We start from the raw sequence: 25,348 nt of genomic DNA on the forward strand, positions 1-25,348 counted from the left end.
CTTACCCCACCCCCATAAACTGGCTCCTCTTTCCCCCAAGGCAGAGAACTGACCAGGCTTGAAAGGCTTGTTGAGTTCTGCCCTGGGCTCTAACCTCACAAGAAAACTAGAATCCCCTAATTCCTGGTGATGTTGAAAAAATGGGTGGGTTTTTCACTGTGGTGATGGCATTAATAGTTGTGGTGAAGGTGGCAGCGGTGACCAAGGTGGTGGTCGTGGCCATGGCAGCTGGAACAACTGGTGGAAGGTTTGAGGATTGCCATAACAGCAATAATGATAATGGAGTGCCAAAAACAAGTCTCATAAAGCCTATCCCTCTGCCTAACTCAGGGAACACGTAACAGTCAAATGTTGAACTGGATGTTCACTAACTCTGTCCCAAAGTCACGGTGGCCCTGACCCCAGTATTAAAAACCTAGACTGTCAGGTGGGTACCTGGATGGCTCAGTCAGTAGAGCATGTAACTCCTGATCTCTGGGTCATGAGTTTGAGCCCCATGTTGGGTGTAAAGATTACTTTAAAAAAACCTAGGAGCGCCTGGGTGGCAGGGTTGGTGAAGTGTCCAACTCGTGATGTTAGCTCAGGTCATCATCTCATAGTTCATGAGTTCAAGCCTTCCATCCGACTCTGCACTCATGGTGTAGGGTCTGCTTGGGATTCTCTGTTTCCCTCTCTTTGCCCCTCCCCTGCTCTCTATCTCTCTCTCATACACTAAATAAATAAATAAACATTTTTGAAAAATCTAGGGGCATCTGGGTGGCTCAGTCAGTTAAACATCCAACTCTTGATTTTGGCTCAGGTCATAATCTCACCATTTGTGAGATCAAGCCCCACATCAGGTTCTGCACTAATGACACAGAGCCTCCTTGGGATTCTCTCTCCTGCTCTCTCTCTGCCCTTCCCCTGTTCATGCACCAGCCTGCACAATCTCTCTCCCAAAATAAATAAATAAATAAACTTTAAAAAAAAAAAAAAAAGAAAAATTCTAGACTGTCAAGATTTAGTGGAGCAGAGATCTCTCTCCTCCCCACCTATTCCCCACCCACTTGTGAGCATGGGAACCCTTAACAGATTTTACCTTGAGCAGGTCTTTGGCAAAGTCTTGGCCATCATTCAGCTGGTCCAAGTTGGCAATGAATTGCTGACAGGACATCTTCTTGCCAATGTTCTGTAATGGAGACATGGTTCTAGCTGAGAGTAGGGATGAGATTCATGCGATCCCCACACCCTGCCCTGCCCAGCCAGAAGGGTGGAGGCAGCATCAAGGGCAGTAATGAAAAATACTGCCTCGATTTCCCTTTGTCGCCAAGGGTTTACAAAACTCTTTTTCACTTTCCAGATTCTATCTCACCCTCAAGCATCATGAAAAGTTGGAGTTCTCCTCTCACCCAGATGGAGTCAGGTTGGACTAAATTATATAATAGTTGATATCTGCCAGGTGCCTAGTGTGTTCCAGGGATTGTACTTGACATGCATTATTTTATTTCGCTCTCACAACAAGGAAAAGGCGAGGTGAGTATTATCATCATCCCCATTTGACAGTTAAGGAAACTGAGGTACAGGAAGGTGAAGTGACGTGCCCATGATCACACAGCAAGGAAGTGGAAGGGCTGAGTGTGTCTGACACCAAAGCCCATGCTCTCACCCGCTACTCCATGGTTAACTCTCCCAAGGTCACACAGCACCAGGACTTGAACCCAGGCCTCTTGGCTGCTGAGCAGAAGCTCTGTGTATTCCGTCACAACTGTCTCACCCTCTCACCTGTACAGAGGGGCGGCAAGACCTCCAAGAGGTAGGTGAAGTGAGGGAGAGGTTGGTCTTAAGAGAATCAAAAATCAATTTCCATCAACACACATGGGTACCCCATGCTGAGCTGGGCTGGGCTGGGGCCAAGGGAACCCAAGCAGATGGTCTCACTCCAGGAGGCACAAACAGACAAAGAGCTGAGAATGACTGCACCCCCAAGTTCTGCCTTTTTTAAACCACTGAATAGCAGAGGGGCTCCAGTCCTCCAAACCCAACAGCTAATGTACATACTTTCAGACTCTTCTTGCAATATCCATGTTTGAGGACACACTGGGTGGCACTTCATCTTTGTAAAGACAAAGACCCTTGAACACCAGATACCTATTGGTGTAGGATTTTGTGGATTTAGGTTTGCTTTAAGACAATATTTCCCAAGACTTACCTACAGATGGGAATAGGGATTCCCCCCAAAAAGACTTCATAATCAAATAAGTTTATGTGCATGATTCAGAGTGCTTAATGTGCTTTTGTGTGTTGGGAGTCTCCAAAGAGAGGATTCCATGTACAGCTTCCCATATCCATTGACCTTAGCCCCACCTTAACAAAGAGAATCTATTAATATCATGTGGGACGTTCACATACCACAGAAAATAATTCAGAAAACAAGAATATAAGGGAACATAAGGCTTTGTAAGTAGCTGACAAGCAAGAATTTTCTATACCTTTACAAAGGGTTAAGGAGACAAGATCCTGTATGTGCCTCAATAAGGTATGTTTCCTATGTTTATGTGTACATTTTACATGGACATATATGTACATGCATAATAGCCATTTTTGTCCGCATTCATAACAGGAATATGAGGCAATAATGTCTGAGTTCCACACACTGAACATCCCCCAGCCACCAGTCAGGAGTTCAAAATCAAAAAATAACCAGGCAAGATTTTTAATCCTAGAAATGACAGGCTATCTTGTTGCAAATGAACCTTCCTAACAGAAACAATTGCTGGTCAAGATATTAATAAAACATCTGCGGGAAGGCATTGGAGAAATACAGAGCAGTGAGGACTTCAAGGGTAAAGATCCTACAAAGAAAGGAAGCATGGAGACGTGAGCCCAATAAGGAGAAGGTTTCCTCCTTGAAGCATTTGCCAACTCACAAGCAGTGGCCAAAAGGCCGAACAACTGCGAGGTCAGGAGGAGTGGAGAACAAAAACTGGAGTGCAGGGCCCAGCAAGGACAAGGGGCCCTGGGCAACACCCCAGTCATATTTCAACAACAAAAAAAGATGAAATTAAGAAAGGAAACACTAGGAGCGCCTGGGTGGCTCAGTCGGTTGAACAGCCGACTTCAGCTCAGGTCATGATCTCACAGCTCGTGAGTTCAAGCCCCGCATCGGGCTCTGTGCTGACAGCTCAGAGCCTGAAGCCTGCTTCAGATTCTGTGTCTCCCTCTCTCTCTGCCCCTCCTCTGCTCATACTCTGTCTCTCTCTGCCTCAAAAATAAATAAACATTAAAAAAAAAGAAAGAAAGAAAGAAAGAAAGAAAGAAAGAAAGAAAGAAAGAAAGAAAGAAAGGAAGGAAACACTAAAGGGACTTCTTCCGACAAGAGGAAAATTATCCCAGATGGAAGCATGAAAAACTAGAAAGGAATGAAGAGCAGCAAAAAGGTGGCTACATCTAAATGAATACTGATTGTATAAAACAACAATAAGAGAGTTTTCTGGGGAACAGAGTATAGAGAGAAATATAATAGTTTAAAAGATGATAATGGTGATACATAAGTTGAGAGGGCAATAAATGGAGAAATGAAGTTAAAGTGTTTTAAGGTTATTTCATCCCTCAGGAAGTGGCAAAAGTACATTAATAAGTTAGGATGCACATTGCAAACCAACAAAAGAATTCTGAAAGAATGAACAACTTAACAGGTTAATGGGATAAAAGGGAATTTTTTTTTTAAGTTTAATATTTGAGAAAGAGAGAGAGAGAGAGCATGAGTGTGAGCAGGGGAAGGACAGAAAGAAAGGGAGAGAAATAATCCCAAGCAGGTTCCTCACAGTCAGTGCAGAGCCCAACCCAGGGCTAGATCTCATGAACTGTGAGATCATGACCTGAGCCGAAATCAAGAGTCAGACGCTTAACTGACTGAGCCACCCAAGCACCCCTGGGATAAAAGGAAATTCTAAAAAATACTTTAATAATCCAAAAGTAGGCAAAAAAAAAAAAAAGGAGGGGAAAGGAACATAGAAAAGGTAAGTCAGAGAAAACAAATCATATCCTGGTATGTTTAAATTTAATTATATTAGTAATTCATTAAATGGTCAAATTAAGAGGCAAAGACTATCAGACTTGTTTTTAAGTATATCATACAAGAAGACCTCTTAAATAAAGGGGACAGAAATCTTAGAAACAAAGGATGGAAAAACATATACTGTACATGCAAACACTAACAAAAGAACTCCAGTGTAACCACACTAATACCTGACAAAATAGACTTGAAGACAAGAAAACTTACTAGAGATAAAAAGAGACATTTTCATAGTGATAAAGGGGCCAATCTGTCAGATGATATAAGCATTCTAAATGTGTATGCACCTAATAATATAGTCTCAAAAAATAAAAGACAAAAATTTAGAGAACCAGAAAAAGAGAATGACACATTCACAATCTTGGTTGGGAATTTTAACACTGTTCTCTCAGTAACAGGAAGAACAAGAATACTAAACAATTCATTAACAACAATGAGATAAAATGGACAAACTCCTAGAAACACACAAACTATCAAAAATGCTCAAGCAGAAATAGGAAATCTGAATAGATCTGTAAGAAATAAAAAGATTGAATCAATGATTAAAAACCTCACAAAAGAAAAGTCCAGAACCAGATGGCTTCAGTAAACTTTACCAAACATTTAGAGAAAAATTAACACCAATACTTCTCAAACTCTTCCAAAAAATTGAAGCGGGAAAACTCCCTAACTCATTCTATAAGGCCAACATTACCTTATACCAAAACCAGAAAAAGACATCACAAGAAAACTACGTAACAAGATCCCTTAGGAATATAAATGCAAAACCCTCAACAAAATACTAGCAAACAGAATCCAGCAGCATTTTGAAAGGATTATATAGCATGACCAAATGGAATGTATCCCAGTAATGCAAGGTGGTTCAACACACAGAAATCTAGCAATGTAATACACCACATTAATAGAATGAAGGCAGGGGGGAACCACATGATCCTCTCAACTGATGCAGAAAAAGCATTTCACAAAATTCAACCCTTCTTTCACTTAAAAAAAAAAAAAAAAAACACCCAACAAACTAGGAATAGAACTTCCTGAGAATACTAAAAAGCATTTATGAAAAACTCACAGCTAACATCATACTCAATGGTACAAGACTGAAAGCTTTTCCCCTAAGATCAGGAAAAGGCAAGAATGCCCACTTTCCCCATTTGTATTCAACATTGTCCTGGAAGTTCCAGCCAGAGCAATTAGGCAAGCAAAAGAAGTAAAAGGCATCCAAATTAGAAAGGAAGAAGGAAAACTCTATTCACAAATGACATGATCTTGTATACAGAAAATCCTAAAGAATATACCAAAAAATAAACACATCCTGGAAAGTTGCAGAACATAAGAGCACACAAAAATCAATTATATTTCTATGTTAGTAAAGAATGATCATAAAATGAAATTAAGAAAACAATTTCATTTACAATAATATTAAAAAGAATACTTAGAAATAAATGTAACCAAGGAGGTAAAAGATTTGTATACTGAAAACTACAAAAGACTGACAAAAGAAATTAAAGACCTAAATAAATAGAATGACATCTAGTGTTCAGGGATTGGAAGACTTAATATAGCTACAATGGTAATACTCCCAAATTGATCTATAGATTCAATGCAATCCCTATCAAAATCCCAATGGCCTTTTTGCAGAAATTTAAAACTTTGTATTCAAATTCATATGGAACTGTAAGGGCTCCCAATAGCCAAAACTTGGAAAAGAACAAAGTTGGAAGACTCATACTTCCTGATATCAAAACTTACTACAGGCTGACTCAATCCATTAAGCATCTGACTCTTGATTTCAGCTCAGGTCATGATCTCATGGTTCTTGGGTTCAAACTTCACACTGTCAGCACAGATTGGGATTGGGATTCCCTGTCTCTCTCCCTCTCTACCCCTCCCTCACTTGTGCTCGCTCCCTCTCTCTAGCTCGCTCTCTTTCAAATAAAAAAAAGTCAAAAAAGAAAACTTTTACTACAGACAAAGGTAATCAAGATAGTGGAGCACTGACCTAAGAATAGACATATAGATCAATGGCACCAAATTAAGAGCCCATAAACACACCCATACCTCTGTAGACATCTGAATGTTTTTTATTGAGTAAATCTGACATATAACATTGCATCCATTTATGGTATACAGTGTGTTACTTTGATACACTTACATATTGTAATATTACGGTCAGTTAACATGGCCAAGACCATCTAATGAGGAAAGAATAGTCTCTTTAACAAACGGTGCTGGGACAACTGGATACCCAGAGCAAAAGAATGAAACTGAACCCTTACTTCACTCCATATATAAAAATTAACTCAGAATGGATCAAAGATCTAAACATAAGACCCAACACCATAAAACTCTCAAAAGGAAACATAGAGATAAATCTTTGTAATCTTGGATTTGGTAATGGTTTCTTAGATGACACCAAAACACAAGCAAGCAAGCAAGCAAAAATAAATAAATAAATAAATAAATAAATAGGATTTCTTCAAACTTAAAAACTTTTGTGCACCAAAAGATATATCAAGAGAGAGAAAAGACAACTTACAGAATGGGAAAAATTTTTTCTAACCATATATCTGATAAGGGTACAGTATCCAAAATATATAAACTCAACAACAAAAGCACAAACTATGCAATTAAAAATGAGCAAAGGGTTTTAAGGGATGATTCTCCTAAGAAAATGTATAAATGATCAATAAGCATATGAAAAGACGCTCAACATCACAAATCATTAGGGAAATGCAAACCAAAACCACAATGAGATGATACAACTCCACAGTCATTAGGATGGCTATTATTGGGGCGCCTGGATGGCTCAGTCGGTTAAGCATCCAACTTCAGCTCAGGTCATGATCTCACATTTCATGGGTTCGAGCCCTGTGTTGGGTTCTGTGCTGACAGCTCAGAGCCTGGAACATGCTTTGGATTCTGTGTGTGGGTGTCTCTCTCTCTGCCCCTTCTCTGCTTGTGCTCTCTCTCTCTCTCTCTCTCTCAGAAATAAATAAACATTTTAAAAAAAGGATGGCTACTATCAAAACACAGAAAATATGTGTCAGCAAGGATGTAGTAAAATTAGAAAATTTGTGCCCTGCTGGTCGGAATGTAAAATGGTTCAGTCACTATGGAAAACAGTATGGCTGTTCAGAAAGTGAACATATACCTAACAGAATTTAAAGCAGGATCTCAAAGAAATATTTGCACATCCATATATCCATAGCAGTATTATTCACAAAAACCAAAAGGTGAAAGCAATCCAAAGTGTCCATCAGCAGATGAAAGGATAAACAAAATGGAATACATACATACAATGGAATATTACTTAGCCTTAAAAATTCTGTCACATGCTATAACATGGATGAACATTAGGACATTATGCTACATGGCATAAATGAGTCACAAAAATATAAATTCTGTATGATTCCACTTGTATGAGGAATCTGGAATAGTCAAATTCACAGAAACATAAAGGAGAAAGGTAATTGTCAGTGGCAAGGTGGAGAGGGGTGTTGAGGAGTAGTTGTTTAATATGTGTAGAATTTCAGTTTGGGAAGATGAAAAAGTTCCAGAGATTACTTGCACAACAATGTGAACAGACTTAACACTACTGACCTACATTATATAAGATGGTAACTTTAGTGTTATACATCTTTTACCCCAATTAAAAAAAAATTTTTTACTACAATTGTTAAATTTTTTTAATCCAAAATATGGGCAAAGCACTCAAATAGGCATTTCTCCAAAGAAGATATACAAATGGTCAAAAAAACATGAAAAGATGCTCAACATCATTAGTCATCAGGAAAATGTAGACCAAAACCACAATCAGACAGCACTTCATATCCACCAGAATGGCTATCAAAAAAGAAAGAAGCATTAAAGAGGATGTGGAAAAACTAAAACCCTCATGTACTGGCAGTGGGAATTTAAAACAGTTCAGCCACTATGGAAAACATTTCCACAGTTCCTCAAAAAGTTAGGCACCAAATTAGCATATGATATACCTAGTCTACTCTTAGGAATTGAAAACAGGTGTTCAAACAAAAAAAAAACTGGACGCAAATGTTCACAGCAGCATAAATCATAACCACTACCCAGAAGGAGGAAACAACCCAAATATACATCAACAGATAAATGGATACATAAAACATGGGACATCCGTGAAATGGAATATTATCTGGTCATAAAAAAGAATGAAATATTGACACATGCTGTAACATGGACAAACCTTGAAGACATATGCTAAGTGAAAGAAGCCAAACACAAAGGCCATATATTTTATGATTGAATTCACATTAAATATACAGAATAAGCAAATCCATAGATGCAGAAAGCAAATTAGTGGTTGCCAGGGGCTGCGGGGAGGAGAGAATGGAGAGTGGCTGCTAATGGGTACAGGAAACCCTGTAACATTACAACCCCAGTTCAGGGTGACAAGAAAGTTCTGGAAGTACGGAGTGGTGATGATAGCACACCATATGAATATACTTAATTCCGCTGAATTGTGCACTTTAAAACGATTAAGATGGTATGTTATGTGTATTTGACCACGATAAAAAAAAAAATCAGTAAGGATATGTAAGATTTGCACAACACAGTGAAAAGACTTGACCTTATCTGCATACAGAACGTTTCAACCAACGACTGCAGAATGGACTTTCTCTTCAAGCCTACATGAAATAGCTACTAAAACTGTCCACCTGAAGAACATGCACCTACCCCTCTGCCAGCTCCTTTACTGCCTCTTTCTCTGACCAGAGAAGTTGTCTGGGGCTCTAGCAGGCCCCACGTTCCTGAGATCCCCACATCCAGCCGGCACTCAGTCTCCAGCACTCAGTCTCCAGAGAGCAGAGGAGTGGGGGGTGGGGGGGAGCACAAAGCAGGGGGAGCTGCTTCAATTGGGAGCCTTTGGAGAGAGCTCACACTAACTGCAACCCGAGGGGGAGCTGAGTACTTCACAAGTTCTGTCTCCTTAAGCCTCACAGGAACTTTATGAAGGTGAATGGGAGGTTTAGCGAGGTAACTTGCCCCAGGCCACACAGCTGTCCTGTGGGGAAATACTGGGGACTCTGACCCAGAACGCTTTCTCCTGATCCTTTTGCAATACTGCCTCAAGAGAGGAAGACGGGATCCTCAATGTCTGTTGGCTCCAGAAACCGCAATCCTGCCCCACCCACTTCTGCTCTGGGAAGGTGCTGATGTTCCTCCTCAGCTGCCGGCATTGATGTGGGGGGTGGGCAGCTACAGCCCACCAAGCTCAGGGGTACCCTTGACCTAAGTGGCTGTTGCAGTTCTTAACCACGGAGCATCCATGACTTGGCAAAGCAGTAACTGTGTCCTAAGATTGCCCTCAGGCCCAACCAAGGGTGGGAATTGGGAGAGGAGGGGTGTGTTTAATGATCCTTTTAAGGTACAGTAGCAATACCTGCTCTCCATACAGAGTGAGCAGTCTTGGGGGAACATTAGCCGGTTAATGGTTATTAGCTCTGGAGACATTCCCAGGGAAGGTGCACATCTACTCTCCTGTTCCACAAGCAGGCTGCCAGCCCAGGCAGACATAAAGGAAACTGTCACATGACTACTCCTTAAGCCGAGGTCACCAAGGTCAGCACCCTTCCTAGTCAGGTGCCCCAGTGTACCCATGCCCTCTCAGGTTGCCATTAGGCTATGGTCTTCACATTCTTAACTCTCCAGGGATCTACAGGTTAGGCCTTGGGGCTCTCCTTCATCTAAATCTTAATATCAATAATGAGTCCTATTGTTATTCTTACATAATGATGTTATTCATAATTAAATCCTTACTAGGTACCCAACCCTGATGCTTGGTGTTGTGCATACTAATTCTCTCCATCCTCCCCAGGCCACTTGTCAGGAAATCATTATTCCCACCTCACAGATGCAGAATCTGACGCTCAATGTCTCGTCCAGCGTCACAGAGCCTCCACTTGGAGGCAAGAGCAGGATCTGAAGCTGGGTCTGTCCTAGCTCTTTCTTCCACCCTATGTGCCCTGAACTTTCCCAGTTAACTCCAGAACCAGACTTGGCCATGTGTCAACGAAATATCCCCAACCCAACACAGGGGCTCTGACCACCCCTGGATGAGCAATGACGGGGCAGATGAGGTGATGAGGGACACAGAAGGGGAAACATGGAGATGCGAGGTCTAGGCTCACAGGGCATGCACACCACCGGCTACACTTACCACCTGAAGGAGGGCAAGAGAGACCAAAGAGGGGGGGTCCCCGGAGCAGAGGAAGGAGAGAAGAAGGAGTTATTGAGCCACAAGCAACACAGAGAGCCCAGGCCTGTGATGGCACAGCCTCACAGCCTGGGGCACCCACCTTTTACTTCACTAATTGCCTGGTGGTAGGTCAGGGTGATGAGACCGCCTCCTGAGGGCAACCTACCATTTGACAGGTGGGGGCTGCCTGGGGCGAGGCACTTCAACAGGGCCACATCCGGACTTGCCAGACAGGGGCAGGAAGAGCACTAGCTCTTTAGCAATGCCTGGAGTCGACACAGCTGGGGGTGGCATGTCTTATTTAGCAAACCCCAATTTCCCTGTGCCTCAGCTGTACTCTCTGCTTGGGGGCAAGGCATCCTGGCAGATCTCAGGTGAATAAACTAAGGCAGAGCCAAGCCTAGAAGCCAAGTTGTCCAACTCCCAGGTCTGCTTAAAGAACCATGGCCAGCAAGCAGGGATCAGGAAGGGGGATGGGAGAAAGAGTGAGCCCCAGGACAGCGCAGGGGTGGGTCAGTGCGAGCACATGCCCCTTTCCTGCCTCCCCAACTCACATGTCCGTGCAGGTCCGTGTTGAGCAGCATCAGAGCACAGGTGAGCGTGTGGATCCCATCTAAATCAGAGATGGTGGCACCCTCAGTGTGAGGACCCATTTCTTCAAACCCAGCCACCCACCTGTCTCCTGACAGAGCCAACCTGAAGACCTTGGAGAGAGGAAGAGGCCAGCCACCAGCCAAATGCACCTCAGGGCCCAGAAGCTATGTGACACTTCCTGCTCTACCCCCCACTGCAACACCAGAGTCACTTGCCTGCCCCAGGTCAGGGCCAACCCCTCCCTCACAAGGGACCTGAGCTCCCTGGGCCTGCTATAGGCCAGACTCCTGCCTCCTGTGACCAAACTTAACCTGACACTCAGACCCAGGAGTGGCTATGGGTCGTGGACTATGTCCCTGCCTTGGCCTGTGTCTCCTCCAATAACTGGCCTAGTCCCCCAGTTCCTGGGACTCGAGTCCATCCACAGGAAAGTGCTGCTGCTAAGAGGGCGAAGAGGGCCCCAACCCAGACCTCCACACCAGGACTCCTACCACACCAAGAATCAGCACTGCCAGGGGGAGCAGGGAGAATGAAAAACCAAAAGACTGAATCTAGGATCGAGGACTTCCAGGCACAGAGAATGACAATGGGCAAGACATTTGGAAGGTCTCTCGTCCAGCAAGCAGACCCCACTCTATGTGCCATCATTCAATGTTCACTGAACAGGACAGAGGTGGCACATGGACCAAGGGTAGGAGGAAGCCAGGGCCCAGCAGGGGCGGCAGGTGGGACAGATGGCCGTACCTTCCGAGGTGCTGTCATCCGGGTTGCACTGGCAGTACCGGCGGGAGAAGTGTGTAAGGACCCGCTCACGCTCCTGCGTCTCCCCCATCAGTGGGAAAGCCTTCAGGAAGGTTCTGGAAGGCAATTCAAGGATGCTGAAGGCCTCTTAGAGTCCCTGAACCAGTCTAGGGTAGGAATCCCCCCACACACATACCACATAAACCTGCCAGAGTGGGCCAGGGCTCTAGGGCCCCAGCATCTGGGCCAAGGGGGACATCCTGGCCCGCAGGACAGCCTCTGGAGTGTGGAGGCTAAGGGCATTTAGAATTTCAGTCCTCAGTGCCCTCCAGGAAGGAAGCAGGGGACAGATTATGAAGAACAAAGGCAGATGAGCACCTCAGGGCTACCATCAGCTCTGCTTCAGAATAAATACCCACCCCTCTCTCGATCCTCTCTGGCGGAGCCTGGATTGGCCACAGCTGCCCCTCAGACTGTTCCTCCTCAGTCATTCCTGCTCCTCACCGGATGTGCCACCAGCTGAGCCCCAGGCCCCACCCTGGCCTCCCTCACTCTTCCCCCACCCCAAATCTGAGCTGTCGCCAAGTCCCAACAGCTTGGTCTTCACCCCTGATCTCAAATCCTCCTCCTCCTCTGCCCTCATCATATGCCCAGGACACCCTCAGCAGCCTCCAGACAGGTACACCCCTGCACCTCCTTGATACATCTTCCCTGCAGATACCGAATGGCCTTTCTAAACAAACATGTAGTCAAGACTCGTCCCTGCTTAAAACCTGTCACTGGCTCCCCAAAGCAGTCAGGATAACGGCCAAACTTCTCATGTTCTGGCCTTCATGATCACGCCACCTGTCTCTCCTATCCCTCCAAGGTCCCCTCCCCCCAACCTCCCACACCATATTCACACCCTAGACAGGACAGGCACATTCACTGCCCCATGCCTCTGAGCGGGCTGAAGCTATCTGGAAGGACTTTTGCTCCTCTACTGGGCAGCTCTGAACCCCTCTCCTGGCCTACTTCAAAAGTCACTGGCTCTCAGGGGCCCATGAGAGTTGATAGCAAAACCAGAGGGGCTGGGAGATGGGGCTGAGGCACAACTCTTCTTGGGAAGGAAAACTGCAAGCTGAGCAAACTTGAGCCTCTATCTGTCCAGGGTTCATGAGACTAGTTCGTTCCTAACTTTGCCATGGTTCATTTGGTTCCTTGAAAGCCTATTTTGCTTTATGCTCTCTCATGCTGCTCCTAAGGCACCCTGAGACCCGTGAGTCCATCTTGGCCAGCCCTTAGCCTCTAAGCCTCCCAAGGCATCTCAAACTGCAGACCATGTTCTACTTCAATCCCAATCAGTCAAGGACTGCCAGACAAAAACATTCTGCGGGCGCCTGAGTGGCTCAGTCAGTTGAATGGCTGACCCTAGATTTTGACTCAGGTCATGACCTCAAGGTTTGTGAGATCAAGCCCCGGCATCAGGCTCTGTGCTAACAGTGTGCAGTCTGCTTGGGATTCTCTCTCTTTCCTCTCTCTCTGCCCCTCCCCCCCCAAAATTAAATAAATAAACATTAAAAAAAAAAACCAACCCACTCTGTCTGCCCTCTAGTACTCTCCTTCCCTACTCTGGTCTCTCCTATTCCCTGTTCTCTTTCCCCACCCGGCACCCAGCTCTGCCTGCCCCCTCTAACTACACTCCACTAGGACTTTTTAGAATCCATCTCCCATCTTGGCCTTGATTTGCCCTACCTACAAGCCATCTATCCAGCTCCTACTCATCAGTCCAAATACCCCTTCCCCAGGGGTCCTCACCAAGCCACAACCCAACATGGCCACCACCAAACCCTCAGGAGGCCCCCAGGGTCAGCCTTACCACTGCCCAACCTCCCCCCCTGAAGTCGGGCAACACAAATCCCTCTAGTCAATCCTCCGGATGACCCCTCACACCAACCTTTCGTCTAGTCCCACTGCCCATCTCACGCCTGTCTTTCCCACCAGACCCTCTTCAGAAACCTGCACACCTCCAGATCAACTACCTTCCAAAACACTGTTTTATACCCAGCACGTTCTGTGGCTCCCCAGTGCCTGTGCAGTCGAGCCTAAATCTACTGGGCTGGTATACAAGGTTCTCCAGCCAAGCACCCACGCCTCTGATCATGAGCTGACCCTAGTGAACATCTTCTCCAACCAACCTTCCTCATCCCAATGCATACTTCACACTCAGCTCAGGATACAGCGCCCTGCAGCAGACTGACACTTCCACTGAGAACCTGAGATAAGCGAGACAGAACGAATCTCTCTAAAGCTATCAGGAAGCCACTGATGCCACAAAAACCAGAAGGCCAGAAGGGCTGGGGTGAGGGGCTGGTCTACAGCTGCTTTTTCCTTGGGGGCATTGTTGATTATTGGCAAAGGCAAGACGCAGAACACTTGGTGGCTTCAGGGAGCTTAAGACACAAACCTGGAGACCTGAGGGGCTGTGAACACATGGCCAGTGTTCCCTTAGAGACATTGGCCAAATTCTGAAGATGTGAGGGGCAAGATGCTAAGAAGCTAAGCAGAAAGCCTCTGAGAAGTAGAGGGATTGGGGTTTTTATGACACTCTTGCCACACTAAGGAAATGCAATTAGGATTCAGGACCCACCAAAGGAAGAGACCCCAGTGAACACATTAGGCTTCCAGTGGAAAAGGGGGAACACCGAGTTTACCAAACTTTTGTGCAGCCTCTCTTCAGCTCATCCCTGGTTGGATTAAGACTGCACCCCCTGACCCCCTCTAATTGCCCAGGAAAGGAAAAGGTAAACCTTTGTGGGAGGAGTATATAATAACCTAGAGCCACTATAATTCCATACAAAATGCATAGCATCTAATAAAAAAAAAATCACTGAACATGCAGAGAAACAGGATATATGGATGGAAAACCAAGAGAAGAAAAAGAGACAATAGAAATAGATACAGCTGATTCCAACAGTACAGATATTGTGATGAGCAGACAAGGACTTCGAAATAACTATGATTAATACGTTCAAAAAGAGGGGTGCCTAGGTGGCTCAGTTGGTTAAGTGTCCAACTCTTGATTTCCACTCAAGTCATGATCTCACGTTTTGCGGGATCAAGCCCCACATTAGGCTCTGCACTGTCAGTGCAAGGCCTGCTTGGGATTCTCTTTCCCTCTCTCTGTGCCCTTCCCCCACCGTGTGAGCATTCTTCTCTCTCTCTCTCAAAATAATAAACATTAAGATATATATATCATATATATCATATATATATGATATCATATATCATATATATATATCATATAATATATATATATATATATATCATATATATATATATCATATATATATATGATATATAGGGGTCCTGGGTGGCTCAGTCAGTTTAGAGTCCAGCTTCAGCTCAGGTCATGATCTTGTGGTCTATGAGTTCAAGCCCCACGTTGAACTCTGTGCTGACAGCTCAGAAGCTGGAACCAGCTTCAGATTCTGTGTCTCCCTCTCTCTTTGCCCCTCCCCTGCTCACACTCTGTCTCTCTCTCTCTCTCAAAAATAAACATAAATTTTGGGGCGCCTGGGTGGCGCAGTCGGTTAAGCGTCCGACTTCAGCCAGGTCACGATCTCGCGGTCCGTGAGTTCGAGCCCCGCGTCAGGCTCTGGGCCGATGGCTCGGAGCCTGGAGCCTGTTTCCGATTCTGTGTCTCCCTCTCTCTCTGCCCCTCCCCCGTTCATGCTCTGTCTCTCTCTGTCCCAAAAATAAATAAAATCTTTAAAAAAAAAAAAAAAAAAAAAAAAACATAAATTTTAAAAATACTTTAAAAATATTTATCTTAAATAAATAAATATATATGTGTATGTGTATATACACATGTGTACATACACATACACATATACATACATATATATATATATATATATATATATATATATATATATGTTCAGGGGCACCTGAGTGGCTCAGTTGGTGAAGCATCCGACTCTTGATTTCAGCCCAGGTCATGATCTAGCAGTCGTGAGTTTGAGCCCAGCACTGGGCTTTCTGCTGTCAGCATAGAGCCCACTTTGCATCCTCTGTCTCTCTCTCTGCCCCTCCCCCTGCTTGCATGCTCTCTCTCTTTCTCTCTCAAAAACAAACATTTTAAAAATATTTTGTATACATATAATATATATATTTTATATATAAAAAATATATTTATTATATATAATATATATATTTATGTTCAAAAAGAGAGGGAACGGTGGAGAAAATGAGTGAAAAGATGAGAATAAATTCCCCCAGAGAATTAGAATCTATTTTTTTAAAATTGGGGGGCACCTGGCTGGCTCAGTCAGATATACATGCAACTCCTGATCTCGGCATTGTGAGTTTGAGCCCCATGTTGGGTATGAGATTAAGTAAAAATATTTTTTAAAAATTAAAAAATTAAGGGGCGCCTGGGTGGCTCAGTCGGTTGAGTGTCCGACTTCGGCTCAGGTCACGATCTCGCGGTCCGTGAGTTCGAGCCCCGCGTCGGGCTCTGGGCTGATGGCTCGGAGCCTGGAGCCTGCTTCCGATTCTGTGTCTCCCTCTCTCTCTGCCCCTGCCCTGTTCATGCTTTGTCTCTCTCTGTCTCAAAAATAAATAAACATTTAAAAAAAAAATTTTTTTTTAAAAATTAAAAAATTAAAAAATAACAAAATGAAAATCTAGAACTGAAAAATATAATAGTTAAAAGTAAAAACTCAGTAAATGGGTTTAACAGAATATTAGACACAGAAAAAAGGGTAAGTGAACTAAAAGCAGGTCAACAGAAAATATCTCAAGCGAAGTAGAGAAAAAAGAATGGAAAATACATTTTTTTTTAAGTGTAAGAGACATGTGGGACATGGTGAGATCTAACATTTGGGACCACCCCCCACTTAGCTCAGAGACTGCTGTCCCCCTCCCCTAGGGCTTGTGGCCTGGTGACTCCTTGTGGGCCCTGCCACCAAGGACTGCTAGACCCTGGGTGGAACTCCATCCACTCCTCCCCACACCGAGACCTGTACCTGACCCTCCTGAAAGATACTCTGTCCAAACACCAATAGGACCTGAGATCAAATCCCATTTTTGTCATCTCCCCCCTCAGTGACTGAAGGGAATCACTTTACCTATCAGCTGGTTCTTCATTTGTAAATGGCAAAGATAACCCTACCCTACAGGGGTGTGGTGAGGATGAATGAAGTCAGCAGGGAGTATAAAGATCTACTACCTCTGGCAAACAGGAAGTACTCAATACAGGCAAGCCCTTTGCCCTTGCCTCTCTTAAAAGTCCTGACCACATTCCCACCTTCATATCCTCAGCCCACCACATAGCAGGCACTCACTGAGTTGTTGGACTGCTGACGTGCTCATGGCCCCTTCTCCACAGCCTTCCCAGAGGGGTCAAGAGACTTGCCCAAGGATGCACAGCAAGTTTAGGATAGAGCTGGCATGAGAATCCAGACAGTGGCCTGTACCACCTGTGGACACCGCCCCATCCCAACCCCACTGACCTGAGCGCTCGGTCCAGAGTCAGGCCTGAGAAGTCGAAGAAACTGAGGTACTCCCCAGCCACCAGCCTGCTGAACTCGTTACTGTCAGGAGAGCATGAGGTGTCCATTAGAAATAGGGCATAGCAAACAATAGGAGGTACATGGGGAGTGGGCCCTGGGGTACCGTGACCCACCCACCTGACCTGCCCTTCCCTAGGCTGCCTCCCGCTGCTGGCAAGTTGGACTCTGACAGCTTATCCTTGGGAGGGGCATTAGGAAGGTTTCAGAAAGGAGGTGCTGTCTCAGAAAGTAAGCCAGTCAGGGGAAGGGAGTAGGGAGAGGGATGATACAAAGTGTCCCCAGTAGAGGAAACTGCACAACATGTCTAAGAAGCTCTCAGCAGGACCATGTGGCTGGAGCCAGACAGCAGGAACATAGCAGCAAGAGATGAGGGAGGAAGCAGGGCCTGAGGGGCAAGGGAAGGATGGGTTAGTGATCTGGAAGGGTATAAAGCAGGGAAGAGATGCCTGAGTGGTCAGATCTGAATGTGGAACACCACCTGCTGAGTGGAGACCCCCTGGGGGCTGCAGTGGCTCTCCCAGAGGGGTTGGGAAGGAGAGAGATTTCAGAGGAAGAATCCACGGGAGATGGAATCGTGTGGGGCATGACACTGGAGGTGGCCCTGGGGGGAGGTGTCCACAGCTGTCCAACAGGTGGAGCTGGATATACCCCTGTGAGAGCTGTGAGCTGGTTAATGACTTGGAAGAAAGGATGAGCCCATGCAAGAGGAAGGTGCAGACTCAGGACTGAGATCAGAGGAAGTCCCTCTTAAGGATGCAGGCCTTCTCAGGCCTGAGAAGAGAGAGGGAGCCAGTAAAGGAGACTGAGAAAACAGCAGCCAGAGAAGAAGGGATACAGTATCCTGCAGGCCACGAGTGTTTCAAGGAGACCGAAGTGATGAATTCTTGACAGGAAAGAGAACGAATTTCAACCTGAACCTACTCAAGCCCCAAGCTCTCCCTCCCATTTACAGGAGACTAGGGACTGAGGCAAAAGGGAAAGCGTGAGGTAACTCCGCAGGGACACCAAATCCAAATCGTGGAAAATTCTTCTGGACAAATGATTGTTTCTTCAACAGATACACAGCCTTAAGAAAAAGGAGGCAGCCTGGCAAACTATTGTTTAAGAGACTTAAGAGAAGGAAAAAAAAGAGAGAGAGGGAGACTCAAGAGACATATTGGCCAAATGTAATGTCGTGTGGACCTTGTTTGCATCCTGATAGAGAAGCATTTCTGAGACAGAAAATTAAACTGACACTAAATGTTAGAGATTCTATGGAATTTTGAGTAAGTTTTGTTAAAAATTATAATGGAATTATGATTATACTTAAAAATCCTTATCAGTTAGGGTTGCATGGGTGGCTCAGTTAATTGTCTGATCCTTTTTTTCATATTTATTTATTTTTGAGAGAGACAGAGACAGAGAGAGAGAGAGGAAGACACAGCATCTGAAACAGACTCCAGGCTCTGAGCTGTCAGCACAGAACCCAATGCAGGGCTTGAACTCACAAACCATGAGATCACGACCTGAGCCAAAGTCAGACACTTAACCAACTGAGCCACCCAGGCGCCCCTGTCTGATTCTTGATTTCGGCTCTGGTCATGATCTCATGGAATCATGAGCATGGGATCATGGGATCTCTGCCCCTCCCACACTTGTACTTTCTCTCAAAATAAATAAATATTTTAAAAAATAAATAAAATAAAAATCCTTATCATTTACAGACATATACTAAAGTTTTTATGGATCAAATGATAGAGTGCCTAAAATATGCCTTAAAATAGTCTAACAAATGGCAAGGAAGGGGGGTGGTGGGGGTGGGGGTGGTAGGTGGATATTATTAACTTTGAAGCTGTGTAATGGGTATGTGGAAGATTGGAGGGAAGGTTAATGTTTGTTTCTTTGCTTGTTTGTTTGTTTGTTTGTTTGTTTGTTTGTTTGTTTTGAGAGAGAGAGAGCATGAGAGGGGCAGAGAGAAAGAGGGAGAAAGAGAATCCCAAGCAGGCTCTGCACCGTCAGCACAGAGCCCAGAGGCCAATACAGAACCCATTGTGGGGCTGGATCATGACCTGAGCCAAAATCAAGAGTTGAAAGCTTAACCAACTTAGCCACCCAAGTGCCCCTAAAAGGAGGTTTAATATATTATTTTCTCTGGTTTTGTATATGGTTGAAGTTCGCATAATAAAAAATTTAATTAAGGAAAAAGGAGTGGGGTGTGTGTCTGTGATGTTGAGCCAGGTAAGTTGAGGCCTGGTAGCAGCCACTAGATTCAAAGACAAAGGCCACTAATGGCCTTGGCCTAGATGGGCTGCTGCAGGCATTGGGTGGGGAAGAAGCCTGCCCCAGGAGCTGAATATGGAGAGGAATAGGGGGCTGAGGCCACGCAGGGCAGTAAACCCCAGAATTCTGGCTGCAAAGAGGCTGGGAGAAGAAGTATAACTGAGGAAGAATTTCTGTTTTACAGATGGGAGAGACAAGCGTAGTTAAGCAGTTAAATGCTGAAGGAAATTCTTGTAGCAGAGTGGTCAGAAGGACAGGAGAATGCAGATCAACCACAACCAAGGCTCCTGGAGGAGCCTCCTGAAGGCTATTAGGTTGGGGGTGGGGACTACAGCCCAGGGGGAGAGGCAGGGCTTCTAAGTCCTGCTGTGATGTCTGGGCCGGAGCTAGGAGGCAAGCCCAGTAATGTGGAGGCTGAGAAGGGTAGAGGAGGAAGGAGAGGGAGAGAAGCGAGGGAAGGATTCCAAGTGGAGCTGTCCTCAACACCCCCCTGTGACCTAAGCTCTGACTTGGGGTCTAGGGTCTGGACTGTCCCCTCTGCCTTGGGGGCTATGACTGCCTCCGCTCATCTCAGTGCCTTAATGTGGTTGTGGAGGCCCTCTGGAGGAAGGGCAAAGGCAGGTGGCCATGCTGATGGTCAGACATGCTCAGGATGCCCCATGTGATTCCCTCACCCTCACAGTCCCCGCCTACTCACCCCCACCCTCTGCACTGCGCACCTCAGGACTCTCATCTGGTTAGTCCCCTTTCCACAGTCTCAAGGCCAGGGCTTGTGCTTTGGTAGCTTCAGCCCCCTTAGCCAGTCCCAAAAGACTGAGAGTAGGGTTTAATGAGGGCCAAGAACCCCTTCCCAGCTCATGGGTCCCAGGCAGATGCAGGTTCTCCTCTCCCTTGCCCTGCCCCACTGCTGTGTCCTCACTACCATCATCATGGTCCCAAAACCACATGCCACATCACACTCCCCAGCCCCGAGGGACCGCCCTGCCACTATATTCCCCCGCCCCCCAGAGCATGGGCCTTCACCCAGGCAGCCCAGAAAGGAAACAGATTTAGGGCAAGGCCAGGAATGAGGACAGTGGCAGGAGGAGGAGCTCCTGGGGACTACTGGGAGCCCCCCAACACCAGGCACCCCTCACTGAAGTCACCCACACCCCTTTCAGGCTGAGAGGACACTGGATTTGCCTGGGGAGGGGGGGTACGGGAGACAGACTCACTTCTTGCCTAGCTGCCGGGCGACGTCACAGCGCTGGAAGCCCTCAAGGTGGTAGAGGCGGCGGGCCAGCCGGCGAGCAGCTTCACTGACCCCCTGGCACCCATTGGCCAGTGGGTCTGTGCTGCCAGGCTCCAGCCCCTCCGAGCTGCTCAGCTCTGAGTCCGAGTCTGAAAAGCCATCCTTTAAGCTGGGGTCACTGCACAGGGAAGGTGGGAACAGGAGAAAAGGGGTCAGAGGCCCAGGGTCAGAAGCCCCAGGTGGAGGCTGGAAGGTCTCCCCAGGCCTTGGAAAACCCACGCAGGAGCCAGAGCAGGGAAAGAAGCTCCAGTGCATCAGGAAGAATCAAGTTATTTAGAAGAGCCCCTCATAGAAGCTACACGACCCACAGCATACTTCCCTGGCCCCACCAAGGCCGGAGACGCCTAGAAGAGCAGCATGGAACCTCAGGACCAGGATGGGAAGTCTGGGTGCATAAGAAGGACACGATGACCTCAGAGAGACCTTGTTCTCTCTGGGTGCACTGGGTTGCCCTAACTTGCTTTGCCTGCTCTGGATCTCGGTTTCCCCATCTGCTCAATGGTTCTCCCAGTTCCCAGCCTAGGTCCTGCCTCACCTGGCTGAGTTCAGCAACTTGTCTGTGTCCTCCTCCTCTTCCTCCTCCTCCTCCTCCTCCTCCCCACCTGGACCCGGGGGTCCATCTTCATGGAAGCCATTGGGCACAGCGGTTAGAGACAGGCGGCTCAGGACATTCTCTGATCGGCTGCAGGAGATGGAGCGCCGCAGGGGGCTGCCCAGATCCCCATCACCACCAGCTGCTCCCATGTCTCCCTCAGGCCCCATGTCCCCATTGCCTAAGCCAGCCCCTGGCTCAGGGCTATCACGGGCCCGCTGCTGGATGAGGGGTGTCAGGGGGGCCTCGAAGCTGACACAGCTGTCACTCTCATCCGTGAGGCTCAGCACATCCAGGGAGTCGAGGCTGCTGTACTGGGTGCCCCGCAGCAGCTCAGACTCCACGATCTTCTCAAATGTGGCACTGAAGCCATCCCGCACATCTGGCTCTCCAGGGCCACCCGACCTGTGGGATGCAATGACCAGTCACCATCCTCCTGTGGTGTCCCCCGTTACAGGTGCTAGGACTGCACCAATCTGTCTGGGAACTCCCCGGGGACAGAAGCAGGCATGGATTGTTTCCTGTTTATTCTTTCAGCCGATACTTACTGAGCACTAGGTGTCAGGTCCTGGACTGGGTACGAGGGTTTGGCAGTGAAAAGGACAGGTGTGGTCCCACCCAGTGCCTGCCTGGACCTGGCTTAGAGTAGACATCACTTGTCTGAATGAATGAATGAATGAATGAATGGGAGGCCTCTTCCTCCACAGTGGCACAGGGCCTGCTGCCTCCAGGCTTTCCAGAACGCATGGGCATCCCCCTACCAAACTAGAGTAACTCTGGGTCAAAATTTTGCTTGAAAGTTCTCAGCTTGGCCAACTACATTATAGCTCTCAGGCCTTGCCTTAATGTCACCTCCTCAGGGAGACTGAGGAAGGCAGGTCCACACCACCCACCACTGTGGCCCCTCTCTTTATTCTCAATCCTCAGGTTATCTCCTCACTTCCTCCCAGCCCCCATCAGCATGTCTGTCGTATTGTTTGTTCCCCTGTTTACCATCTGTTCCCCAGTCCCACCCCCCACAAGGCCAAGGAACACCCAGCACATAGTATGTGCTTATTAATCCTACGGAATGGTGCACTGGGTGAACAAACAAATGTTAGTCAGCCCTGTGGCTTAAGATGCTGCCTAAGCCATTGCAGGGCCCTGTCCCATCCCTGGAAGAGGTCTTTGCACTGGCTGTTTCTCTGCCCACAGTGCTCTTCCCTCAAGCTGAAGCCCTCCTTCCTTGTCCCCTTCTCAATGAGATATGCCCTGAGCACCCCATTTATAACTGAGACCTGCCCGCAAACACCTTACCCCTTTTTCTTACTTCATGGTTTTCCAAAGCACTTACCCCCTTCCTACATACTATATAATTATTATTTTTATGATTCATTATCTATCTACCCAGTAGATCATACGCTCCATGATAGCAGGAATTTTTGTAGGTTCTATTCACTGATGTATCCCCAGCACCTAGAATAGAGTATCACACAGAGCTAAACCAAGGCATCCTGGGAAGACTCTTACCCACTGGGAAGAAGCACAGGTAAGTAGAAAGGACAGGTAAGGAAGAGGAAAGACTGACAAAGAGCGAGACCAAGAGAGATGAGACAAAAGAGAGACAAGATAAAAGAGAGAAATAAGAGAGACAAATGTCTGAGAAAAGAGATACAAAGCATGACAAACAGAGTAAGAGAGAGAGTAAGAGAGACAAAAATAGAGACAGAAGCACAGAGACAGGAAGAGGAAAAGACACAGACAAAGGAAGAAGCAGGCTGAGGTGGCCCATTTCAGATAAATTGAAACCCACCATTTGCAAGGAAGTGCATCCCTCACTGCCCCTGAGGATTAGCTGCACCCTGCTTCTTCCCCACCACCTGCTGCCTGGGAGACACCGAACTGTAGGTGGACTGGGAGATACCCCCACCCCTCAAACGCCTCCTTTAAACCCCAGATCTAAGATGTGGTCCTAGTGTGTTCCCTGGGGAAGCATACCAACCTGAGAGAAAAAGCTGGAGTCACAGCCAGCTTTCTCCTGCCCCAGTTCCAGCAGGCTCTGAGACCACAGTCTCATTAAGCCTTCTCTTGCTGAAGAAGGAACTGGGGAGGAGGGCAGAAATCTAAAATATGGCAGGAAGTGTGACAGTGCACTGGTGTGGTTGCCTCTACTGAACTCCAGGAGGAAGAGACAGATGAAAAGGGTCACTGCCCTGGTCACCAGAGCAGACAATCAAAATCTTCCCAGCAGAGACACTTCGGCTAGGCCTGTGCTAGGTCCCAGAGATACCTGAATAATACAGATCCTTGCCCTTGGTGGTGGGAGTGGGGGGCTCTCATCTCATTGTCAGAGCCATGAATGGTCTCCCCCATCCCACTATCTCCCACCTTCTCATGCATCTGAGCAGACCTGAGAGGTGGTTCTGACAGAGGCCTGAAGACTATTAGCCCAATCTCCAAACTTCCATCTACCCCCAATTTCAGCCATCCCAAATAAATATGCCACGTAAACACAAGACATAGGCTCCAAGAAGCCCCAGACCCCTGCCTGCACCCCACGGCCAGGCAGGTGGCTGCCCTAGGACCTGTCTGGATGGAAACACTCATAGCCACAGCATACTTGGTACACACAGGCACCCAACCCCATATACTCACATTCCTATCCACAGAGCTAGCCACACTCAGCCCTGACACATGCAGACCCAAGCGCCCACAAATGCACAGGCCAGGCACACTCAAACCCCCACACACAAACACACGACCACAAAGACCCATGCACATCAGCATGTTCACACATTCCTATGCACACAATAATGCACAGGCCAGACCACGAGGCATGCCACCCATGCACACTGGCTCATCCAGGCCAGGGCCTGCAGCTGTGCACACTAAGACTTCTATATACTTTCTTTTCTCAGGACATTCCCCTGTCCCTTTCCCACCCTCCTTGTCCAACTAGTACCTCCAAGACATGTAGGTCTCTCTGCTTCCTGCTGAAGATAATAGAAATGGAGTGTAACTCCAGTTAGTAGAACTGAAGTGAGATTCTTGGTAGAACCTCCGGATGGCACTCAAGTAGGGGGTGGGGTAGCTGTCAGGGATTAACCCATGAAGCCTACTCTTCTGAGGTCAGTTGCAAAATTGGGAGATCTTCACCTCCAGGAAGCAGAAGGCTGGACCAGATGACCTTCTGCATCAAAGCATTTTGGAACTCTACTGCAAAGCCTGGGAAGGAAGGAATGTGGCCCTCCAACCCCACATAGAAAGAGCCCATGATGGTTTGGGGGGCTGTGGGTAGAGAGCACAACAGGCCTGCTAGCCTTTGAAATCTAATGGCTCCAGCCTTCCAAAACACCCAGAAGCCGGGCAAAACAGGGAGATGTAATTCCCATTTTATGGAGGAGAAAAACAAAAACCAGAGAGGCTAAGTGGCTAGGCCCAAGCCATATGGCATTGAAGTGGCCAAATGCAGCAAGTCCCCAACCCAAGACACCAACTTACCCCAGCTGAGGGTCCTCAGTTTCCAGACATAGATTCCTGGAAGCATCGTCCCCCTCTGCCAGCCCACCAGCCCTCCAGGGCCTGGACTCTGTAGAATCTTCCAGAATGTTTGAGTCTGGCCCCAGGACTAGGCCATTGGTGAGGGAAAGGCCAAGGCTGAGGCCACGGAGGGCCACGTTCGGGCCTTGTGCAGGCTCTTCGGTGTCCACCAGAGTGCCCCTTATCTCATGCCCTGGGCTATTGTAGCTACTGTTCAGGTCCTGACTCTGTGCCATTCCATTCTCGGCCCCTGGTTCTTCCTCAGACTCCAAGCTGGGGTCCCAGGCAGCACCACCTTCCCCAGGTAGTACAGATGGAAGCTTATCCTCATCCATGGCAGCCACTACTTCCACCCTGTGCTGACTGCTCCTGGGACTCCACTAGACCTGGAGGCAGATGGAGAAATGAAAAGGTAAGTCAGACAGGACAGGTGCTGGGGGGTCTAAAGACAAGCAAAACCAGTGCCAAGTAGCCTGCCTGGGGACAAGAGGATGGCTGAGAAGATCTCAGGACCTCC

At 46.9% G+C, this 25,348-nt stretch overlaps 1 protein-coding gene across 6 annotated transcripts in view; it reads right to left on the reverse strand.

Moving 5' to 3' along the window:
- Positions 1 to 25,348, reverse strand: part of PSD2 (pleckstrin and Sec7 domain containing 2) — a 56,835-nt gene that overhangs the window by 10,896 nt on the left and 20,591 nt on the right. For 5 of the 6 annotated variants that reach the window (XM_058734932.1, XM_058734923.1, XM_058734915.1 and 2 more), the window contains 7 exons: positions 24,793 to 25,217; positions 21,256 to 21,717; positions 20,644 to 20,838; positions 17,111 to 17,191; positions 11,619 to 11,731; positions 10,831 to 10,893; positions 1,079 to 1,167 (listed from right to left, as the gene is read on the reverse strand). In XM_058734932.1, coding sequence (XP_058590915.1) covers positions 1,079 to 1,167; positions 10,831 to 10,893; positions 11,619 to 11,731; positions 17,111 to 17,191; positions 20,644 to 20,838; positions 21,256 to 21,717; positions 24,793 to 25,166 — 1,377 coding nt within the window. In that variant the 5' untranslated portion in view covers positions 25,167 to 25,217. Of the gene's footprint in view, positions 1 to 1,078; positions 1,169 to 10,830; positions 10,894 to 11,618; positions 11,732 to 17,110; positions 17,192 to 20,643; positions 20,839 to 21,255; positions 21,718 to 24,792; positions 25,218 to 25,348 lie in introns of all 6 variants that reach the window. The other variant, XM_058734940.1, reaches the window with a different exon arrangement.

The sequence above is a fragment of the Neofelis nebulosa genome, chromosome 1 (genome assembly GCF_028018385.1).
Source record: "Neofelis nebulosa isolate mNeoNeb1 chromosome 1, mNeoNeb1.pri, whole genome shotgun sequence".
NCBI lineage: Eukaryota > Metazoa > Chordata > Mammalia > Carnivora > Felidae > Neofelis > Neofelis nebulosa.